At 64.1% G+C, this 22,709-nt stretch overlaps 1 protein-coding gene across 10 annotated transcripts in view; it reads left to right on the top strand.

The window, feature by feature from the left end:
- MACF1 (microtubule actin crosslinking factor 1) overlaps nt 1-22,709 on the top strand; it is a 142,802-nt gene that overhangs the window by 18,419 nt on the left and 101,674 nt on the right. For 5 of the 10 annotated variants that reach the window (XM_080567052.1, XM_080567044.1, XM_080567060.1 and 2 more), the window contains exons 2-5: nt 16,183-16,244; nt 17,312-17,401; nt 19,978-20,055; nt 21,733-21,825. In XM_080567052.1, the coding sequence (XP_080423178.1) occupies nt 16,183-16,244; nt 17,312-17,401; nt 19,978-20,055; nt 21,733-21,825 (323 nt within the window). Of the gene's footprint in view, nt 1-9,470; nt 9,690-13,623; nt 14,053-16,182; nt 16,245-17,311; nt 17,402-18,328; nt 18,434-19,977; nt 20,056-21,732; nt 21,826-22,709 lie in introns of those variants that run through there. The other 5 variants (XM_080567059.1, XM_080567046.1, XM_080567047.1 and 2 more) reach the window with 3 other exon arrangements.

Raw genomic sequence — 22,709 nt, 5'->3', positions numbered from 1 at the left:
GCTTTTGGAGTGCAGGAGAGGGGGAATCCGTCCCTTCTGCTGCTCCTGGACTGACTGGTGAGGGGTTGTCTGGGACCCTTCTGCTGGGGGGCAGAGGCCCAGGCTGACCTGGTGGGTTTCTGCCATAAGAACCAGGGATTTGTAGACGTAAGGAGGCGGCCCTGCTGGCAGGAGGGAGGCGCAGGGTATTGGAGCAGGCGGCACGAGCCGAGCCCTGCCCTGGTGCCGGCGTGGTGCCCGCGGCTGTCCCCGCGCGTTGCCGTTTGCCTTCGTCCCCTCACGTGATGGTTTCCCCGCGCTGGGGCCGCCCAAGGTGGCCGGGGGTGATAAGGGCGCCGGGGCCACCATCTGCCCTCGGCACCGCGGGCGGGGGCCCGAGCGGGTTTCAGTTCCCTGCGCTGGGGATGTCCCTGCCGAGCGGGGACAAGGGGTGAAGTGTCCGGGTGGCGATGGCATTCGGGGTGTTTGTCAGAGCAGGGATGAAATCCAGGGTGCGAGTGGCGTGGGCGCGCGGGGAGTGCTCATGCGCGTCCCCTGCCGGGCTGGCAGGCGGCCACGGGCCCTGGTGAAAGTGGGGACAGTCCTGGGAGCTGGGCCCTAGGGCTCTGTAGTGCTCCCAGCACATCCAGCGGAGCCAGAGATGGCTTTTTGCTCCTGGAAGGTCCAGCTGAGCCCTCTTAAGAGCATCTTAAGGGCTTGGGCTGAGCTGGTGGGATCCAGCGGCCACCTCTGATGCCTGGTGCCGTGCTGGTGCTTTAACAAAGCAGGCAGAGGAACGCTAGGAACTGGATTATTTCATTCGGTTTTTAGTGGGGATTAAATTTCTCCATGGGAGAGAGCAGGTCTCTAGGGAACGGAGGTCCCGGGCCCCTGCCTCCCCCTGTTCTTCTAATCCCAAATTCCTCTCTGCGGCTGCACTTCAAGGCCTGGTTCGTTACGGGGCTGCCTGCACCAGCTGGAGCTGAAACCATCTCTGTGGCATGGCCGCGTCCAGCCCCGGCCGGGTGCTCAGGTGCCGCGCACGGCAGGAGCAGGGCTCCAGTGCCGGAGCGCGGCCGTGGCCGGTCCTGCTGCTCTCTCCTGGGGCACTCCGGGGTTGTTGGCCTTCCTCTGGCTCCAACGTTCCTCCTTCCTCTGTCACAACGTCCTGTGACAGCCACAGGGTGGCCAGGAAGGATGCAGGATGGGGTTGCCCTGGCTGCCGGGTGGGAGCTCTGCGTGTCCTGGTCCCATCCTCAGCACCCCGGGTGCTGGGACCCCCCCGTGGCTCCGCCGGAGGTGCGGGCACAGCGCCGCGCTCCCACCCGCCGCCTCCCTGCCGGCGCTAATCCTGTTCCACGCCGTGTAGTTGGGAGAGCTGATGAGATCAAGGTTGTCTGCCTGCCCTCTATTTATAGACGAAAAGGAGCGAATCCGCCGCTTGGCTCTCTTTGACCTCAATTTTAAGACGGGGCTTTGCACACCTCGTGTCCCACGAGCTGCCGTAGTTCCTATTTGTGCCCCGGTGCCGGTCAAGCCCTGTGCGTGGGGCGGCTTCGCGGTGCACGGTTGGTGCAGGTTCCCCCTGTTCCCCACCTTGCAGCACCGCTCGCGGGCAAACAGGGATCGGTGTGGGGCTGGGGGCGGCCCCGCAGGGCCCGGCTGCTGCGTGGAGCGCTGTGTAAACGCGCCGCGGGCCCCCGCACCCAGCACAAAGCGCGGATAGTTCCCGCTAGCCCAACGTTTTCGTATTTCCCCTGCTGCCAAGAAGCCTTCGGTTCGCGTTAGAATAACAAGCCTGTTTGCGGAGACACCAGGCCTTTTGTTAAGCCGGCAGAAAAGGGGTTTTGATTCAGGCGGCCTCTCCCCCCGCTGGCTTTCCTGCTTCCTAAGCTGCTGTGGGAAGCGCAGAGCTTGGCCTTGAGCGGCCCTGAGCCGGCGGCTGGGGCTCGCTGCGTCCTGCCAGGGTTTGTCCATCCCGCCGGGGGCTGTCTGTCTGTCCTGGGCACCGCATCCAGCCCTGAGCCGTGCCTCGTGCGTCCTGCAGGGGTGAGGACCGGGACTGGGGCTTCAACGGGGGGGTTCCTCCAGGAGCGGGTGCAGGATGCGGCCCTGGCCCAGGCTGCTCGCTGCCCCCACGGCCTCGGCCCCGTGCTGTGGGTTCGGTCCCCGTGTCGCACCCCACGGATAGTGGGGCGTGCTGGGAAGCACCGAGCCGGTGTTTACCCAGCGCGCGGACGGCGGCTCCGCGGAGGTGTGCTGTCCCCGTGGCCGCAGGGCTAGGGAGGGACCCGGAGATGGCATCGGCTTCCTCGTCCTCCCCCGTCCCGGGAACGGAGCCACCTCGCCGTGTCAGCACAAGCCCCTGGGAAAGCGTGGAAGCGTGCGGCCCGTGGGCGTGCGGGCGAGCCACGGCTGCAGCTGAACGCGGGGCAGAGCAGTGGGGCCGTGGTGCTGGCGGGACCCCGGGGCTGCTTCGTGCCCCCCGCCCGGAGAAAGCCCCCGGCAGCGGTCTCCCCGTCCCCCTGCTTCGCCCAGCAGTAGGCCTGGCTCCCTCCCGCCCTGTGCCACTGCCGTGCTGCTGGTGCACCAGGCTTGGTGCTCCCCCGCTGCCTGCCTGGGTGAGCGGCCGCGAGGTTCCCGGCACTGTTTGATGAGCAAGCCCAGCGCGGCTCCCTGCCAGCGCCCTCGCAGGGGTGACAAACCCGGGGAGGCTTCTCAGAAGTGGGAAGCGATGAGACAGTGCCTGAACCGCTGCGTCAGCAGCAGGCCGACGGCCTCGGCGGTAATCTGGGAATGCTGGCAGGCGGCGGGTGGATGGAGGCTGTTAGCACGGGGAGAGGAGCGGTGAGATCACCCTCAGCACCTATGCTGCGTGACGTTCCTGGTTTCCTGCCACGGGGAGGGCTGGGAAGCAGCATTTGAGGGGTTCCAGAGGTCCATCCTAGCACCATGGGATGCTGCATTGCATGCGTCCAGCTTGTGCAGCCGGTGGCCTTGCTGGAGGGGACCTCCTGAGGTCCGTGTCAGGCACCCTGCTGCTGGAGAGGGGCTCTTGTGTCATGGGGGGCTGCTGGAGGGGAGGGTGCAGTGCTGGCAGCTAATGGCCCCGTGGAAAGCTGCAGAATCTGGGTCACCAAAAAGTGAGTTTCACCAAGAAAAGGAGGCTGGGGTTCTGTGCCGGTGCCTCTGGGGACACCGGCTGCTCTTGTTCCTGCTCTGGTTTAGGAGCTGCAGGAGGTCGGGAGCAGCTCTCCTGCCCGCCCCGCTGGGACGGGCTCGCTGCAGATGCAAAGGGAAACAAACGCTCTCCTCCCGAGGTGTTTCAGTCCCTTGAGGCCCCGGGCTGGAGGTGCCAGCCCAAGGGTTAACGGCGAGCCTTGCTCCTGGGGAATGATTAAGCCGTGAGCAGGTGGCAGCTCAGCTCCGCTGTTTGCTTTGCAGAATGAGAGCCAGCAGCCATAATGTTTGCTTCCAGCTTCTCTCTGACCTCCCACCCCCTGCTCGCAGGGGCAGTGTCGGGGCCGTCCCCCCTGCAGCCCGTACCCACCTCTCCGCTGCTCCCGGTCCTGGCTCAGCACCCCCAGACCGGGGCAGCGGCAGTCACAGGGCCCATCAGCACAGGCAGGTCTGTGTTGGGAAGGGAAGTCTTTTTTGCGATGTAATTACTATTTTGGTGCCCAGACGTCTGCTGGAAAGGGGAACATCTCCGTTGTTATCACCGGCACTTCCTTTTCCGAGTTCCTCGGAGCTCAGATTTTGCTGCCGACAGCGTGGCGGGGCCGGAGGCTTCCCGGTGCGGCTCCCTTATCGCAGCCGTGCCGCGTCCAGCGGGGCCCCTCTGCAGAGGTGGTTGTGGTTAAACATTCACTCGGGATGCCCTCTCTGTGCGGCTGCAGGTTGGAGGCCTCAGTCTAGGGCTGGTGCTGAGCAGCCCTGGGCCGAGCCGGGCTTCCCGTTATCCGTGGATCCAGCCCAGCTCGCGGCTCTGCAGCTCCCTTGGAGAGCCGTGCAGTGACAGGAGGTGACGGCGGGGCACCTGAAGCCTCGGTCCCTGCAGGGGCAGCTCTCCCAGGACAAAAAACCCTTGCTTGAGGCCCACCAGGACTTGTGGGGTTGGCTCTTAACAGAAGCGTTGCTGCCAGGGAAGTTTTCCAGTCCCGTCCTCTGAGACCTTTTGCAGCCCCGAGTTCGGCTCAGGGGACGGCGCAGGCTCATCCCCGTCCCTCCCGGCTCAGCCGGGTGCCACGTGAGGGCTCCCGGGTGATGAAAGCACGAAGGAAACGCTTAGCACGGGGAACGCTCCCGCTGCCGCCCGGCACGTTTGGGGAACCGGAGGCTTTGCCCGCACAGGCCGGAGCCGGTGATTCACCTGCAGCGGGAGCAGCGTTCAAAGCGGAGGCAGCGCCGGGGAGGAGCCGGTCCCGCGAGGCCGCGCTGGGCAGCGCCGGGAGCCGCCACCTGCCCGTTCCGCCTTGTTTTTCACAGCCCAGATCAGAAGAAACATCATCTTTGTTCTGGCTTCCCTCTCCCAGGGCTCCGGCGCCGAGGGCAGGGTGGAGCGAGCCCCGCGCCCGCCGGGGCCCTGCCTGTGCTTGCCGCCGCGGGTGCGCCCGGCCGGAGCTCGCCGCGAGCACGCGCCCTGCGCGCAGCGGCCAGCACCGCGTCTCGCTGGGCTGCCTGCCTGGTGCGCCCGTGTTCGCCGCCCTTTCCAAGGACGGCCGCGCTGATGGCGTGAAGCCGTGGGTCTGGCTGCCCTCCGGGAGAAGCTGCCCGTGGCGTGGGGAGACGTGGAGCCTGGCTGAGCCTGCTCTGAGCAGCGTTTGCTCCCACCCGCTGCGGTGCTGGGAGCGGAGGGGTGCAGCCGTGCAGAGCACAGCAGATATATTTTGGGTTTTCTCGTGTGTGAGAGGAGATGTGATGCACTGGTGTGGTTTGGGCGCAGCGGCTCCTCCTGGGCTTTGCTCGGTTGGTGCCTCGGCACGGCTGGAGCTGCGCCCCCGTGCTCCTCACTGCTGCCTTGGAGCAGGCCGTGCCAGGAGGGCCCAGCTGTGATTCGCCTTGGGATCCCTGATCCAGAACTCCTGGATCTCAGAGGGTTTTTTTTGCTCCTTTCCAATTTCAAGTTGCTGCTGTAAATGACCAAGATTTGTTCTTGGAACTCCCAGAAAACAGGAAAAAAACAACAGAAAGGAAAAAGCATCACAGAGGAAGCACAGCAGGAAGCGTGGGTCTTGTATCAGGGTCATGCGTTTGGGCGTGCTCAGCACCACCATCAGCCGTCCCCTCTGTCCTCTGCCTGCCGTGGGCTGACCCCGCAGGCCGTGCACCCCTTCGCCTCCCTGTTCAGAGCACAGAAACCCCTTTGGAAAACCCACGCAGCATTGTCGCCACCTTCCTGGCAGGTTCCCAGAGCTCCCTGTTGAGCCTGCAGCCCCTGTCCTGTCCAGCGTTGCTTGCTGTAGGAGATGGAGGGGATTTTTGTGGGCTTGGCTGGTCGGGAGCACCACAAAGGGCTGTTGGCTCCCTGGGGTGCGGGCAAGCTGACGTGAACCTTTGGGGCCCTGGGAGGGGCTCAGCGGGGTGCTGCCCCCCTGCCCTGTGGGGCCCTGGGTGCTTCCCATGCCCAGTGCCAGCAGCTTTTGGGCCAGCTCTGGTCTCGTTGCTGTCGGAGCCGAGCACTTCGGCGTTTCCACAGTGCCACCTGGCTGCCACCTCCCCGAGGCTGGGACACGCCGCTGGACGCGCACCCCTGGCCGGAGGCAGCCTGGCCTCCGCTGCCTCCCGGGAGGCTGCAGCGCCCGGGGGACGGAGGAGCATCCCCACGGCATCGCCCGCCCTGGTGCCGGGGTGCGGAGCCCCGAGCGGCCCGGGATGCGGAGGTGCCGCTGCCCGGCGACTTCCCCAGTCATATAAGGAGATGCCGGAGCCGGCAGCCGCCGCGGCGCAGCATTACTCACCGGGGAGGCGCACGGCGAGGGGGGGCTCGGCCCCCTGCGTGATGCCTCTGCCCTGAGCCAGCCGTGACTCAGCTCCGGGCCCTGCCGCGGCCAGGACACGGCCGTGGGGATGGGGGACGGGGTGCGTGGGGTGGTTTCGCCCCTCTCTGGGCTCAGAATTTGGGCAGGTCTGTGTCCCCCCAGGGGCAGGATGGGACCCGCCTCGCAGCATCCCCGTGAAGACGTTTTTATGTTCAAACAGGGCGGGGGTCATCTTATTTTTAGACTCCTGGCGATGCTTTGCAGATGTCTGGGATGGGAGCGCGGGAGGAAAGCCAGTAGCTGTGGGATCCGGCGCGCCGCTGCGGGGCAGAGCCAGGCTGCGTGGTGCTCGGGGGAGTGAAAGGGGAATAACGCGTGGGGCTGTGTGGGATGAGGCACGGGCACCCCCCTGAAGCACGGGGGTGTCTTTGGGGCGGGGAGCACGGGGCACGGCCCCCCCCCGTCCCGGATTCCTGGGGCCGGGAGATGCACGCTCTCCCCACCCGTTTCCTTTTCGGGCCGAGGCGACAGTCGTAACTGGAAGAGCCGCCTTGCAAGGAACTAAAATTAGCCGCGGGTGTTTTGTGTGTGCAGAGCCGTTTCCATGGCTGGGGGTGGCCTCGTGCCGCTGCCCCCGGCCGAGCGCAGGGTGCGGTGCCTGCTGGGGGCTTCTGGGGCCCCCCGAGCCCCCCCCGGTCTGCCCCAAAACCATCGCAGCAGCCGCCTGCTCCCCGCATCTCCCACCCCCTGCAGCCGGGTGAATTACAGCCGCTATCGGTTTCCTGCCGCAGCAAGAAATAGCTTCAAGGGATTGCTCGTGCCAAGAACAGGCCATTAAAAGGAGCATTAAAAGGAAAAGGGGGAAATGGGCATTAAATTGAGTGGAATGAAGCGCGATTCTGTCCTCAGCCGGCCGCGGGGCTGATGGTGCCCCCAGGTCCTGGTGCTGGGGGGGTCCCAGGGCACAGCTCCCCCCGGGCATGGCCAAGCTCTGGTGCTGGCTTCTCTTTGCGTGGCCTTGTCCCTGGCCATGGGAGCTGCCACTTGCTGCTCCCCCAAAGCGCTGCTCCCCCAGCAGCCACCCCCTCCCGCGTCCCCTCCGCCTGCCCCTGCGCTCCCAGCAGGTCCCTGTGCTGGTGCTGTTATAGCTGCAGGTCTGCTGGTGTCTGCGGAAGCGCCCCCCTAACCTCTGTCTTCCTAAAACAAAACACATAAATTTGAATAGCTTTATTTGCCAGAGGGCTCGTCCAGCTGCATCCCCTCCTTGAGGGGGGTGTGTGGGGTCGCAGCAGCTGGAAGCGCTCGGTGCGTGTTGTGGGGCACTTGGAGAGGGGCAGGGTGCGACCCCGCGGATGGGGCGAGGAGGAAGGGGAAAACCAGCTCCTGCCTCAGGGCCTTTCCCCGCGAGCCTCGGACACGTCACGGCCCTGCCAGCAGCAGCAGCAGCAGCAGACGCCGGCCTCGCAGGGCGTGAGCTGCCCCGTGCCTGCTGCTTGCTATTTATGGTGGCCTCGCGCCGCCGGGAACGGCCGCTGCAGGCGAGCGCTGCCGGGCAGCTCACGGCTCCTGCAGCGCTTCCCCGGCCTTAACAGAAAGCAGATTGCTTTAGACGAAAGCTATGCTGGAATGTTTTTAAGTCGGGCAGGGCCAGAGCTGTGGAAAACACGTTGCCACAGCGCTGAGCCCTGGGGTAATCCTCTTTATTCCCCCTTTGCCCCTCTTATTAGCCCGCGTGGCCACGGGGAGCTGCAGGTACCTGGTGCAGGATGTCCACGGCCGCGGCTGAGATTTCCCCGGGGCAGTGGAGAGCCTGCGGTGGGCTCGGTTTTAGCAAAGCCGCGTGTTTGGGTCTATCACAATTTACTCGTGACGTTTTTCTCCGTGGGCCTGGCCGTGCTTGTGGCTGTGTGGCTGGGGGAGCGGCTCTGGGTGTGTACATGCGCCAAAAATGTCTGCGGGTGTCTGGGCAGAGCGGGCCCAGCTGGGTGCTCGTAGGGTGCCCCCAACGTGCTGGGGTTTCGGGGTCTGGTGCAGCTGGGGCGGTGCTGGCCCTGCACAAACCCATCGCCAGGCTCCTGCCCCAGCTGATGCCTGAGCCAGGCTGCGGTTTCGCAGCTTTCCGGGGCGCGGCTGTCGTGCATCGGAAGTGGGGCTTTCCCCCTCCGCTGCAAGGAGCCTTCAGCGGGGCGAGCTGCTCTTAGCTCGGTGCTTCTTGGAAGCCGCGGCGAAGGCAGAAACCCAGCGTTAAATTCTGAGTAACTCTCCAGCCGCCCAAGAAGCGAGGCAAACCACTGGGGACTGGTGCACGAGGAGCTCCGAGAGCGAAACCGAGCCTTGGGCCGGGGCCCCCCCGCCCGCTCAGCGCGGTCGCAGCGCCGAGGGGCCGGGCCGTAACGGCTGTGTGGCAGCAGGGCGTGCGGCTCTGGGGGTGAAACCACCAGAACAACGCCTGTGCAGGCGGTGCGGCCCTACGGGACCGTTAGTTAGCCCCGTCACGCTGGAAAGTGTCACCGTGCAGCGCTGGTGGCCCCCGGGGACTCGCCCGAATGCTGGCTGCAAGAATAACAGGGTGCGGGGAGGGACAGGGAGCGGGGTGAGCCTGCGGGTGGGGGAGAGCCTGGGCAGGGGCCTCTCGCTCACCCCCCAGTTTAAGCAGGAGCTGTGGCACCGCCGACACCAGCCCTGCAGCAGCAGGGGGCCTCAGCCTCAGGAGGCGTGGGGGAAACCTTTGTCTTTAGAGAGCCTTCTGCTGGCGTTTCCCCTTAGACATGCAAAAAGCCCTTCCTGCCGCTGGCCCATCGGCTGCAGAGGAGTCCCGGAAATTAATTTCTCCTAAAAAAAAAAAAGGAAGCGTTGCCATGCTGTTGCAGTGCGTTTCCAGGCCTTTTGCCCTGCTCCCTCTGTAACGAGAAATGGCTCGAGGAGTGGGAAAAGCCGACGAGCTTTTGTTAAACTTCCAGTAACAGTGAAGAAACACACAAAGCCTAAATCTGGCTTCGTTCGCTTTCACCTTTGCTGCTGGGGAGAGGATTTCCTACGGCCAGACTGGTGCTCCCTGGGGACGTGCTGGCACTGTCGGCGTGCGGCTGGGTGCCCCGAGCTGCCGGCGCGCCGCCCGAACGCCACCCGCGAGCCCCGGGTCTCCCAGCCCCATGTTTGGGGCCGGGTGTTTCGGTGTGGCCGTCCCACGGAGAGCCCCCTGCTCCGCGGAGCCGCAGCCGGCCTTCCAGCGGGGCTGGGAATGGAAATTCAGGAGATGACGTCTCTCCCCTTGGAAGGAGGAGGGGAGGGGGGGGCGAAGTTTGACCGCGTGAACACACAGGAAAGATGTTCGTGTCAGCCTGCCGCTCGCTTTCTCCTCTACCCCCACCCTGAGCTCCAAAATCTCCACGGGCCGGCGCTGGCCGTCCCCACGCCTTGCCAGCTCCGGGGCTGCGGCCAGCTGGAGCGGAGGTGCCGGCGCGGCGCGGGCAGGAAGTTTTGCAGTGTGTGCCGGCAGCGGCTCTGCCTCCCCTCGTTCCCCGCCGGCGATGCCGAGCTCGCGCCGCAGCCGCCTCTGGAGCAAGAAGTTTGGGGACAGGCGTGCAGCGACGGGACGGAGGCCGGCAGGCAGGGAGTAGGGGACGATGCCGCTTTCAGAGAGCTCCTATCTGCCGCCCGCCGCTTTCATCCTCAGCCACGTCCTGGGCATCGCCGGTGTCCTGTACTGGAGGAGCCGGAGCGGGGCAGGTAGGGGACAGGCACTAAGATGGCTGGCGTGGGGCAGGGTCGGGGCCCGGCGCGGGAGGGACGGACGGACGGACGTGGCTGCCGGGAGGAGGGAGGAGGCCCCGGGGAGGGCAGGGTTAGCGGTGCCTAAACTTGGTGTTTCCCCTCCCGGTGTAAGCGCTGGGGGGGCTGCCGGGCCCCGGGGGGGAGGATCTCGGTGCAGGGGCCTCGCTGGGGATGAGGCTGCTTTTTGTCTCGGCGCGAGCCCAGCACACGTGGTGCTGGTTGTGCCGCCAGGCCGTCCTCTCCCCGGGCCAACGTCACCGCGACCGCTCGCAGCGACAACAGCATGTCGCTTACCCGCAGAAACCCACAGAAACCCGTAGGAACCCGCAGCGGCAGCGAGGGCCGTGGCCGAGACGCCGCCTGGAGCTGCTCGGGCCTTGGCAGCGGCTCGCGGAGCAGCTGGAGTGACCCTGCCTCAGTTTCCCAAAATAGGGATTGTGTGTGACCGCATCACGAGGACCGCGAGGGTTCGTTACGGGGCAGGCCGTAGCTTCAGGGCCGGACAAGGACTAACCAGCGCCTTCTCCGTCCTGACGTCTCCCTCCTGGGATCCATTTGTTTGCCTGGCTCCCCCCGTGCCCCAGTGCAGGGCCAGGTTCCCCCCTCCTTTCACTTTTCCTATATGCAGGAGCGGGACGGATGAGCCTGGGCAGCTGGCAGGGATCTGCTGGGCCTTTTCCCCAGATAAGACTGGTGGCAGGCGATCCTTCCTTCCTCCCCCAGCGCTGCCAGGATAGATCTGTTGAGGCCTCCCCGAGCGCAGCCGAGTTGCACAAGCGGGCTGCGGGGCAGCAGCGTGCCCTGTTACCCACCCAGCGCTGCCGCCGTCTGCTTCGTCTTGGTGCCAGGGCCACCTCGGGCAGTGAGGTGAGCGCTGTGCTCGCCTCTGCTCTGTCTCAGGATCTTCTGGCCCCTTTGCGGAGCTGCCATCCCCTCCTGGCCCCTCGTCCCCCCGTAATGCGCTGACCCCGCTGCTTTGCAGGACAACACCCCGTCCCTTTGGCAAGCACGGGCGCAGGTGTCGGGAGCAGCGAAACCCCTCGATCCGCACTTTCCTTCCTCACCCCTCTCTCGGCAGGGTGAGGTGGCACCCGCCCCGCAGGCCCTGCAGGCCCTGCCTCAACCTCTCCCGACATCCCGGAGGACGGGGCTCGTCCTGCGGCAGCTTTCGGCGCGCACGTAACCGCTGCGTGCTCGGCCGGCTGCGCCGTGCAGCCGCGGGCGGCCTCGGCTCTCCGCTGCGTCACCGCTGCTCGGGTGTCGGCCTCGTTAAATATCCGGGTGCTGGATGGTGCTGGCTGGTTTTCCACCGCAGGTATCTGCTGCGTTCCTCCGGGCTGAGTCACGTGCTGTCTCCGCTCCCGCTTTCGAAAGGCTCTGTAGATCCTGTCCAATTAGCTCTGCTGTCATGATGGATTATGTCAGCTCTCGAGTTGGCAGCCAGCACATTTTAAATACCTCATGTTCCCGAGCCAGACAGGTTTTCTGCATATTCCCCATTTTGAAAGTACCACGTTAAAAGAAAAACAAAAAAAAGTGCATTCCCTTTCTTTTTTTTTGCCTTGAAGGAGTTTGAAGCGAAAGCGATTTGCTTCGAAACTTTCAAGTTTGTTTCTAAACACTGGTATGGAACAAAAAGCTCCTTCACCCCACACCTGGGCGGGTGATTTAATGCTGTGATGTAGAGATGTCCCCAGGACCTCTGCGAGCTCATCCAGCACAGGACGCGATCTGGTGTGTCCTGTGCCCCCCGGCTTTAGCAGGGAGCAGCAAGCGGGGCAGAAAGCTGGGAGCTGAGTAAATAAAGCATTCCCGGGCTTTATTTAAGCAGAATCTGAGGAGCCCGTGCAGGACGTGGAAGGCCCCGCAGGCCCTCACCTTCCTCCCGTGCTGGACCCCTCTGCCCTGCCCTGCCCGGGCTGGGACGGGGCTTTGGCACGGCCCGGGCGGGGAGGCAGCAGACGGCGATGGCACCCGACGGGCGCGCAGGGATGCAGTGAGGAGGCGAGGCGGGGGAGCGGCAGCACCGGCCGGGCACGTCGGGAGCTGTGCGGACAGGCGAGCTGCCAGGACGGGGCTGCCAGGACGGGGCTGCCGCGGGCAAACGGGGGGAAATACCTGCACGGGGCGGCGGTGCCGTGGTGAGGGGTCTGCTGAAGGGATGCCAAGTGGAAGTTTTCCTCCCCAGACTCAGCTGGTGCCCTGTTTTGGGCTGCCTGTGGCCAGGTGTGGGGCAGGGTGGCTTTGCGCATTGCCCAGCTCTCGCTGCTTTGTTCAGGGAACCGACAGAGATGTGAAAACCCCTTGGGTGCGTGGCTCCATTCCTTGGCAGCCTCTGCCCTCCGGCGAGGGCTTGTGCTGCCCTGGGCACAGCAGCCGAGGTGCTCAGCCTCGCAGTGGGAGCAGCTGCTGGGAAGCACGGCGCTGAGGCTCGGCTGGGCTGTGGCCGGGCTCGCCATGTGGTTGTCTCTTTGCAAGCCTCGCCTGTCTCGGGAAGGCAGCGACATGAAAGCGCGTCGCAGCTGAACGCGTCTGTGCAGCTCCGAAGGCATCAGACGTGCTGAGAACCATCAAATGGAAGTGGCACGGGCACGTGTAATTACGGATTTCGGTTCTTGCCAGTGCCTGACGGCAGCTGCAGCAGCAGGGGCACCGTTTGCTGGAGCTGTTCCCTGTACCACTGACACCCGGCAATGCTCCATGCACTGCACGCAGGGGTGGGAGCCCCACGGTGCCAGGGTCGGCCTTGTCACCTGGGCACTGCCCGCGTCCCCTGCGTGGCCCCAGGCAGGGCTGGTGCTGGGGGGTCCTGGTGCTGGGGGCTCCTGGTGGCCAGGGCCAGGGCCACTGGGGCCAGCAGCCCCCTGCGAGATGGCACAGGACGGAGGGAAGCGGGGGGGGGGGTTGCAACAGGTTGCTTATCAGGGTGACTCTGGAAAGATTAGCCGGCGAGAGATAAGCTCGCAGCGCCTTAATGCTGTTAGCGAGCAGTAGCTGTGCATTATTATTAGCTCGGACGACAGCGCGGTGTGGGGTGTGCGTAACCTAGTTAGAGCCCAGGAACCACCTGGAGGGGGTGAGACGGGGCAAAAAAAGGGAGAAAACGTCAGTTCTGCACCAGATGGGAAGGGCGAGCGTGCCGAGGTGCCGCAGGCCCACGGGCACCTCCCGGCCTGCCCCAGACTTTCTGCGCGGGGCTCGGTGACGCGTCCCCGTCCCCGTTTGCCCCCTGCCATGCACAGGGGCTCTGCGCTCCTGCCTTCCCCCGGCCGCGAGCTGGCTCCGCTCGTCTCCCCGGCCAGGGCGGCGGGGCTTGGACCAGGAGGTCTGCGGTGGGATTATATTTAGAAGAAAAGGAAGAGAGGTGGCGATAAAGGAGGCCCCCGTTATCTCCCCGCATGCCGAGCAGGACTGCAGCCTGCAGCCGGAGCATTTGGGACTCAGCTCCAGTACTTCGGACCCAGGGAATTATTTGTGGAGAAGCTTCTGGCTGGCAGGCGCGAGCGAGGAAAAAAGCCTGTCATTGTCCGTCCCGGCCCCGGCCCCGCGGCTGGTGCAATTAACTGGAAAACAAGAGGGAGAGAAACAAGCCCGGAGCCTGTCTGCGGGGCCGTGCCCAGCTCCACGGGCGCGCCTGGCGTGGCTCCGACCCGTGCCCCAGCACTTCTGCTGCCCCGTGTCGCCGCTGGGAGCTGCGCCGCGCTCTGCAACGCCTCCTGCTCCTGCCTGGAGCCGCTGGTGGGGGAACTGCCCTTCCTTCCCCATCGCTTCGTGGGGAGCGGCTGAAATCTGCAGGGAGCCTTCTGCACAGCTCTGCGAGCATTGGGCGGCCGTCAGGACTGCAGACCCTCGGGGACACGCATTGTCACCGTGCCGGGCGAGCTCACCCCCTCCTCTGGAGGCAAACTCCTCTCCCTGGTGCCTGTGGCCGCTCGGCTGGCTGCGTCCGGAGGGGTGCACGGCCCCGTGGGGCACGGCGACCGGAGGAAGCACAAGGCGGCCGCTGGCATCGCAGGGGGTTCGCGGCGATGCCCTGGAGGAAGGGCGGCCGGGCCCCGAGCGGGGGGCAGAGGCTGTAGGAAGTGGTGCTGTGGGAGGAGCTGCGGCCGAGCCGTCACCCACCGCGCTGCCTCGGCCGGCGGGGCAGGAGGTGCCGCCAGAAGACCCTTCCCCACCCGTCCCTTGGAGCAGGGAGGTGGTCGCCATTCTGCCGGGACCCAGCGCCCCCCAGCCCGGGCACAGGAGATGGAAACGCAGCGCCTGTACGGGGAGGAGAGGTGGCTGAGCACGCGCATGGTGTGCCGGATGTGCTGCATGGGTTAGTACCTGCCAGGCGCTTCCCAACTCGGTGGCCGGCGTCGTGCCGCGGGCTCTGCGTCACGGTTAGAGCCGGCTCGAGCCTCATCCACCCCGAATTAGCGCCGGGGTCAGGAAGAGACCCAGCGCCATGGCTCTGGGGGACGGGTGGAGGAGAAGTCCCCGCAGACGCGTGGCGGTGACGTGGCTTCCCACTGCAGGCGGCGTGCAGCGGTGCCAGGCGGCAGCGCCGTGGCGTGGCCGCCCCTCGGGGGAACCCTGCCCGGGCGAGAGCCTGGTGGGGTGCGGAGGGAGGGGATGGGTTTTGGCACCTGGATCCTCGCCTCGGCCAGGGGACGGTGCATGGCGAGGGGGAGGCGTGGACGGCTTCGCCTGCGACGTGCCCGCGACGTGCCTGAGATGTGCCACGGGTTCTGCTGTGTGCTTTGGGTGGGGGAAGCCGCGGGGTGGTGGTTAGGTGGGAACACCGGGGTGTGCCTTCACCTGCGTGCGGGGTGAGACGTGGCCAGGTTTTCCCAGGGCTGTGAGGGGCCCCAGGAGCGGGGCCGTGGCTCCTCCCGGGGCGCAGGCACCGCCGGTGGGATGGGGACGTGGGGCGGTGCAGCAGCACGTGCAGCACGGCGAGGGAGCCTGGGCTGGTGCCCGGGGGATCTGAGAGAGCAAGGTGCTGGTTCTCTCCCCTCTCTTGAGTCTTTTCTTTGTTTTTGAAACAGAAGCAAGGGGTCCTTCTGTGTGGGGAACCATGGTGTCAGAGGGATGTCTTGCATTGCGTCCTTTGCCACTTTCTCCGTGGTACAGCCTGCATCTGGACAGGGCAGGGCTCCAGGAGCTTGGGCTGGGCTCAGGAACGCCCCTTGGCTGGGGGAGAAAGGAATTTCACCGCCGTTGGCTTTGCTGTGCCGGGCTGGACCGGACTGGTGCAGAGCGATGGGAGCGGTGCGTTTCCCTGCCCGGAGCTCCAGCTGATGCCCAGCAGAGCGCAGAACCCCTCAGCAGATGTGATCGCCTTCCCGGGGATCCGGGGTGGGCTTTTGCCAAAATCCAGCACCCGGCTGCTGCCCGAGCGCATCCCTGTGCCCCGAGGGCTGCGGGGGGATGCTCCGGGGCAGCCCCCACATTCTGCGCCACGGGATCCTGCTCCGGCACACCGCAGCGCCGGCTCAGCACCAAGGCGCCGGCTCTCCTCTGAGATTATGTTGTTAAAATCAGGCAATCCCACTTGGTGCGGGGCTGGCTGTGGGATTACGCTGAGCCCCGCAGCTGCCTGGGCGCAGGGAGGAGGCGGTGGGTGCTGCGCGGCCCCAGGGCAGCCCTGCCCCGTGCCCTCTCCTTTTGCCTCGTTTGTTTTGTCTCTTGCATTGTTTTTTCACTGAGAACGGGCAGGACAAAGCCTGCTGGCAGCTCCCCAGAGCTGTTCGGTGTCAGCACAAATCTCCTGTCCCATCCCCTGCGGGAAGAGCCCTGGGGGTTTGGGGGCTGCACGGGACCTCCGGGGACGGTGCCCCCCTGTCCCCCTGTCCTGTGGGGCCGGGTGACCCGGACGGGCAGAGCTCGGCTGAGCTGCGGGACGGAAATAAACGTTAAATCCTGGCAATCCAATGAACCAAAAATACAGCGGAAGAATAAGCTGCTAATTGCACTTGTTTCAGTGGCCTTTTAAGGGATATCTGTGGGTTTTATGTAATGTGTCAAAGCCTTCCAGGGGCACGTAGAGGAGGGGGACACCTACCGCAATGCGCAGGGGGTCGGTGAGCCTCCTCTTCCTCCTGGCGCTGCCCCTTCAGGGAAGAAAGGGAGGCACAGGGGTCCCCTCTGTAATGCTCTGTGCTGCTTTTATTTAAACAAACTGTTTTCCCCCGAATCTAAAGCATTAATTGTGGGGTGACCAGGCACAGGCGCAGCCCCGGGCCGTTTTCTGTTCCTCTGCTGGAGCCAGGCTGCGGTGCCAGGCGAGCAGCCCCATCCACGTACCCCACGAATAAGCAGCCTCTGTTCCCGGCACGGGGGCAGGATCCGTCCGGCAGTCCTGGCACCGGCAGCGGTTGCTCTGTCTCTTCCCCTCATTTGAAAGTCATTTGAGTTTGTGCACGAAAAATACTGACCGAGAGCTGCCTTTGTGTTCTTTCAACAGATGAACGGGACAGAGTCCAAAAGAAAACCTTCACTAAATGGGTCAATAAACACTTGATGAAGGTAAGAGTCGCGTGTTTTATTGTCACACGGGTTAAACGTCTGTCTGTCTCTCTATCCATCCTGGCTCAGGACAGGCAGGTAAATGCCTGGTTTTTAGTCTGGGAATTTTTGCGCTGGTGTTGGGCGTTCAAAACGTGTCTGTACTCGGAGCAGAGCGGGTTGCGATGGATGTGTGTAGGTGCCTTTGGAGGGCACTGTAACATCGCAGCGCAGCCCTTTTGGTACGTTCGCCTCCTGCGCTCGCAGCCCTCGCTGTAACTCGAGGCTCGTGCGCTGCTCGTCCTGCTGCTCCCGGTCCTGTTCTGCTCGGCTCTGCTGCGCCCGTGTCCCGGCCTCCCTCTGGCAGCTGGGGCGGGAGGGAGATGCTCGCTGCTGAGCGGGTTTAACGTTGTGCTGCGAGGCGCTTTGCTTGGCTAACTGCCAAATTTAGTCTCTATTTGCAAAAAGAAATAATTAAAAAAAAGTAGTTTGGGCATTAGAGGTGTCACAGGCTTGCTTTTCAGCCAGCTTTGTGAACGTGTGTCAGCCTTTCAGCTACTTTCTAAATCTCACAAATGAAGGGCGGGGGGAAATTGGGGCCACCTGCTTTAGGCTGCGGTGCGGAAACATCTGGGACTTCTCAGCTGCGCAAAGCACCAGGGCGAGGTCTGGGTTTGCTGGGGGACGAGCAGGTCCAGAGGCTTGGTGTTTCCAGCCTGGCCTGTGCCAGAAGCTGCTCGCGCTCCGCAGCCGTGCTCCCCCCAGAAACATCTGCAGTCCTTCACTGGAGCCGCGTGCCCTGGGAGACGCCCCGGGACTCGTGCGCTACTACGGGACTGCCTGGAGTGAGGATGGTTTAACGGGGATCTGTTCGTGCATCTGAAATTGGCAGCAGCTCCTGCCAGGTCATTTTGGAAAGCGGAGGCTGGTTTCCTTAGCGATAATTTTGGAATAACCGATTTAAACACACGTGTTCTGTTGAGAGATGTCTGCTTGCAAACTCCGCTGCCCTCCTCCTCCACTGCCGCAAGTCCAGCAGCCGGCGAGTGGAGCCCTGAGCGTGTTCCTTCCCTCCCTGCCTCTCGCAGGTGCGCAAGCACATCAACGACCTGTACGAAGACCTGCGGGACGGCCACAACCTGATCTCGCTGCTGGAGGTGCTGTCGGGCGTGAAGCTGGTAAGTCTGCGCCGTGGGGCGCCGGAGCTGCTGCCCAGCCCCGCTCCGCTCCCTCCGTCCGCCCTCCTGCTCCAGCGCAGCCGCAGCAGTCAGCAGTCATTTCTTCTGCCATAGTTTTGTTTTGAAATGTGTGTCATTTTGTTATTTATTTCATTTATTTTCACTCGAACCCATGTTCCTCGTGCTGGTTTCCTGGATACCACCAAAGCGTGTGATTATTTAAAGCCGCTGGGTTGTGGTGCCTTGGGCAGAGCCCTCTTTTGGGGAGGGCTTATACATGCCTTCCCTTTCCAGATTTCACTACGTCTTTAAAATACTGGATAATAATGGATTTGACTAAAACTGTTTCTGTGACAGCGTGTCCAGCACTTTTGCCCAGAGTTGGTAGAAGCCACATTGCCCTCCCCTGCCCCACAATCTGGGTTTGCAGCTCCCAGGAGCTGTCTGATGTGCAGACCTCTTTTCTTGCATCTTGAGCATCGTAGAATCCCCCTTCCTTCTCCTCCTTCGCAGACTGTCACATTTACTGCGAGTTATTGGTGCAACAGCGTAGCACAGCAGGAACTGTTTTAGTCTTCCCCTAAAATAGGATCTGGGCAGAGATCTGTTAACTCACTCCGTTACCCTCCTGAGATGCCAAATTAGATGCTGTGGGGGCTGAAGAATTGGATGGAGCTGCCTGGGATCCAGACAGCCTCTTTCTCGTCATTTTGGCTTCAAAGCCACGGGGAAGTTTCCCTGCCTGAGCCCCCTGGGCAGCACGCGAGGCTGCGGCAGAGCCCGTGGTGTCCAGGAGAGCCAGCGAGGAGCCTCGCCAGGGCACGTGTTTCTCTTTGGTTTTCCTTTACCTGGGTCTTGCATTTTGGTTTCCGTTCTGTCTCCCTGTGTGTCACCCTCCCATCGTGCCGTCCGTGCCGTGCTCGTTAGCAAATAGAGCCGCCAGCTCAGAGGAGCCTTCGCCTGGTGAAAGCGCCGGCCTGGTGCCGTGCAAGCAGCGAAGAGCGGGAGGAGGAGGAAGATGATGATGAAGAAGTAGGTCGGGTCCACCCAGGACGCAGCAAACCCCCGGCTGACACCGGCGTGCCGGCAGATGGTCCAGTGCAACCCAGCGGGGCTCCGACCTTCCCCTCACCTGGGCACTAGCGGGGTTTTTGATCAATCCCCGCTGCTCTTTGCCAGTGCTCGGTCAGGGCGGTCGCCTGTCTGTGAGCTCGAGCAAGCCGAGCTGTGCCAGGCCTGCGGACCCGACGGGCCTCACGGAGCTGTGCTAGCGTTGCCTGGATTATCTGCGCGTGCATGGCGGTGCCGGCTCGCAGTCAGGGCACACCACCCGCTCAGTGTGAGAGCATGAGTCCTACTGACAGCCGGGGGGACGGGTCCTGCACGCGCCCGTGGGCACCGCAGGCCCCAGCCGGGGCCCTGCCTGCTCGACCCGCAGCGTGCTGTGATGTCTGCTAACCCCTGCACTGCATGGAGACACGCCGGGCACCGGCACCGTCGCGCCTCGGCTGTGAGGAGCGGGCTGGGGCGATGGTGGGGTCCGGGTCACAACCAGCGGCCCCGTGCATGCGAGTGGAGATGAGAACAAAGCCAAGGGTTTGCCCTAAAGGGGCTCGACCGTGCCTGCAGTGGATGGGCAGGCCCCATCACCTCACCGAGGCGGAAGAGAAGATGGATTTTCTGCCCCCGTGCTCTGGGTGGTGGTTTCCTGGTGCAGCGTCCCCTGCTGCTCCTCGGGAGCTGGGCAGGAGCTGGGGGTGCAGCACCTTCCTGCCGAGCCCCCGGTCCTCCGCAGCCCCCGGTCCTCCGCAGCCCCCGAGGTGTTCCTCTCGCAGAGACAGTTCTTCCCCTGCCACTGGGGACGAAAGGACACTTGTGGTGTCCTCGCTGCTCGGAGCACCCTGGGGACACCTCTTGGTGAGGCCCAGCTCAGGGTTAGGGCATCGATCCCCCCTTCTGCTGCTTCGGGGCAGCCCCAGCGCCCACCCTAGCTGCCTGGGCTCGCACAGGGAGGTCCGAGCCGCGCACCCAGCCCTGCTCCGCTCCCTCCTGGGCCAGAACTCGGCAGCTGAGGGCACTGCATTTCTTCCCAGCAGTTCAAAGGCAGCATCTGGAGCAGCAGCCCCTGCTGGGCTGGGGTCTCTGCCCTCAGGTGGGGACCCGCAGCCGGTCCCTGCCATGAAGCCTCTGAGGCTGAGCTGGTCGTGCCTCGTGCTGGCAGCAGCCCAGAGCTTTGGCGCAGGGACTTGGGGTCTTAGGGGGACTCATTGTTCGCCCCAAGGACAGCGAGGGCTCAGGGCCTTTCCAGCTCCATGCCCCACCATGGGCTTTTTCCCTCCTGCAGCAGGATCTTGTGTAGTGATGACTTTTTTTCTCCTGCAGAACAAGGAAAGGGAGCAGTGTGTTTGAGTGCACGGGGTCACAGGAGCACGCTGAGCGCGGGGTGGCCGCGGGCTCACGGGGTCGGGTCCGCAGCGCATGTGGGGTGTGCAGTGTGGGGCCGTGCCCGCGGGGTGCTGCGTCCCAGCCCCGCCGCCCGGCCAGCCCGCTCTGCAGCCGCTGCTTCTGTTTTGCAGCCACGAGAGAAGGGCCGGATGCGTTTCCACAGGCTGCAGAACGTGCAGATCGCCCTGGATTTCCTGAAGCAACGGCAGGTAAGGGCTGCGCGGGAGCACGATGGTTACCTGGTGATTTAAGCTGTCGCAGGAGCAGAGCGGGATGGTCGGGGACTCCCTCTCCTGGCTCTGGCTCAGGAAGGCTGTGGAAGCAGCATCTGCCAGTGCTGGGTGTGCACGTCCCAGAGGTGCTGGCTGATGACAGCTCTGTAGAGGGACTTCCCCTTGCAGGTGTTGGCGAACTGTGCATGCAGTGCAAAATAACGAGTTTCAAACTGAGAAATGGGGCTGCCCTTCTGGACAGGGTTTTGCAGATGCCCCAGCATCACCTCTGCACCCCCTGAGCCTCACCTGCAGCTCCCCAGCAGGTCCCTGCAGCGGGGACGTGCAGCTGGGGCATCTCCCACCGGTGTCAGGGGCACGTCCGTGGGCAGCTGCCTCCTGCTCAGACCCCGGTGCCGCCGTGTGGTGCTGCCCCTGCACGGCCACACAGACGTGGTGTCCTGCCCCGGGGCAGCTCCCTCTGCCAGGCTCCGGGAGGTGTTGGTCCCGGAGCGCCCGCGGGACACCGCAGAGCCTCCCGGGCAGGTCTCGCAGCGGGCGCATCCCCAGACTTGTTCCTTCTGCATGCGAAGCCCCCGCAGCCCCCGGGGCCGGCTCTCTTGTTCTGCCTGTTCCGTCAGGTTCCTCGCACGATGTTCCCCAGCTACGTGGAGGCGATGATAAATGGTAGCAATTCGTGCTGAAGCAGAGGTTTTTCTCTCTGCTGGCCCGAGGGCACCGAATAAATTTGCGCACAAGCCCTGCTCCAGGGAGGGTGAGGCGCTTCCAGCCCCCACCCTCCTCCCCAGCCCCTTGATAGAGACATTTTGCCGGCGGCTCCGAGGAGCTTGTTTCTCCACTTGGATTAAACACTTCTTCTTTGAAGCCCTATGGCCTGGCAGCCGAGGGCTTGCCGGGATGCCTCACCCTGGCCAGCGCTGCCAGCGGTCGTGGCCGGGGTGGGCAACGGGGGCACCGTGCCCTGGGGACGGACGAGGAGCCTGAGGCGGGCAGCAGCAGGACAGGGACAGCACTGCGGCTGGTCCCTGGGAGTGCCGGGGCTCATGCACCCAGTGCCGCAGCGATCTCTGTGCTGCCTGGGGACTGCCCAATTTAAAACACCCCGGGAGCAAAGCAGCCGGGAAGGAGCAGCTCCAGGGCCGTGCGGTCTGGAGCCTGCCAGGACGTGGATCTTCGGTGGATCCCGGTGAGGGCAGAGCCGGGTTATCTGCCTTTGTTAGGGCGGGTTGATTAGCAGCTTGGTTTTGAACCCAAGAGGGAGTTAATAAAGCCTGGCTGTCCTCTTTTAACCATGCTTTGTGGTCTAGCTATTAAATTATGCACTAGTGCTCAGGGCTCTGGGGACGAGGCACTTCTCCACGTGAACCGAAATAAAGCGTTAAGTGCTGGTAAAGCACTTCTGGCTGCCCGACCAGAGCGGGTGAGGGCCGTGAAAAATCCTTCCTTCTGCTGCTGGTGGAGCAGAGGCACCGAGCGGCCTCGTTTTCTTGCTCCTCTGCCTCTTCGGCCAGCCTGGGGATGGAGCGGGGCCGGGGGGGCTGTGCCCCTCTGAGCGCCCGGGGTGGTGGGGCCTGGGGGTCTGGGGGCAGCCTGGTCGGGGACGGTCCCACCGGGGTGGCTGACGGGGGTTTGACCATTTTGCTTCTCTTTCAGGTGAAATTGGTGAACATCCGCAATGACGACATTACAGATGGCAACCCCAAGCTCACCCTGGGGCTCATATGGACGATTATCCTCCACTTCCAGGTAGGCCGTGAGTGCTTTCTGCTGGAGGACGTGGGGCCGATGGGGGGGCGTGCTGTGTCCCCGGGGCCCTGGTGTCTGTCTGTCCGGACACGTGATGTCTGTCCGGACACGCGTGTTTCGTGGCGACGCCTGCACACCGATCAGGGTGGGGGACTTGTGTACATGGCAGCGTCGCAGAGACCAGTGCTGGAGAACAGCAGCTCCCTTTTCTCATCATTTCCATAATTAAATCATTAATGATGGGCTGTGTGCTGCGGCCTCCTGCTTGGCACCGAGGGGGTTGGCAGGAGCAGTTTGCTCAGCTGAAGCCTCCGGAGAAGAGCGAGCTCGGAGGGGGCTGGTGGGGACAGGACGAGCTCGTGGCCATGCAGGGGCTCTCACCCCACAGGCGCTGGCAGCCTTGGGGTGGCCATGGGCCACGGGGTCCTCCATCGGGATGGAGAATGTCAGCTGTGTGACAGCAGTTCAGTGTAGGGATGGGAGAAACTGCCTGACCCTGCCAGGGCCCATCTCCAGCAACTGGGTGTTATGGATGTTCTTGCAAAACCACCTTTTGTGTCTTCAATAGCCTCAGATTCTCCAGGTGGAGCTGGCTAATTACCCACGTGTTGCAGGCACATCCCGGGACTCGCTGCGTGCGGTGGTGGCAGAGAAGTGGGGCTGGGGCTGTGGGAGGAGGGTGACGGCCGCACGCTGGTGCCCAGTTGCCCCCTGTGGGCTCCTACCTGCGGAGCAGGGGCTGCTGGCGCCCTGCTCCCCCCGTGGGGCTCACTCGTGGTGTGCCGGGAGGCGGCGAGGCACGGGACCGGGACCGCACAAGCGGGCCTCAGGAGCCGCTGCATCCCGGCTGCCTGACGTGTCCTCACTGGCATCTCCCAGGCGAG

Source organism: Anser brachyrhynchus (assembly GCF_964034855.1).
Source record: "Anser brachyrhynchus genome assembly, chromosome: 24".
Lineage (NCBI taxonomy): Eukaryota > Metazoa > Chordata > Aves > Anseriformes > Anatidae > Anser > Anser brachyrhynchus.
This window is presented reverse-complemented; position numbering and strand designations above follow the sequence as displayed.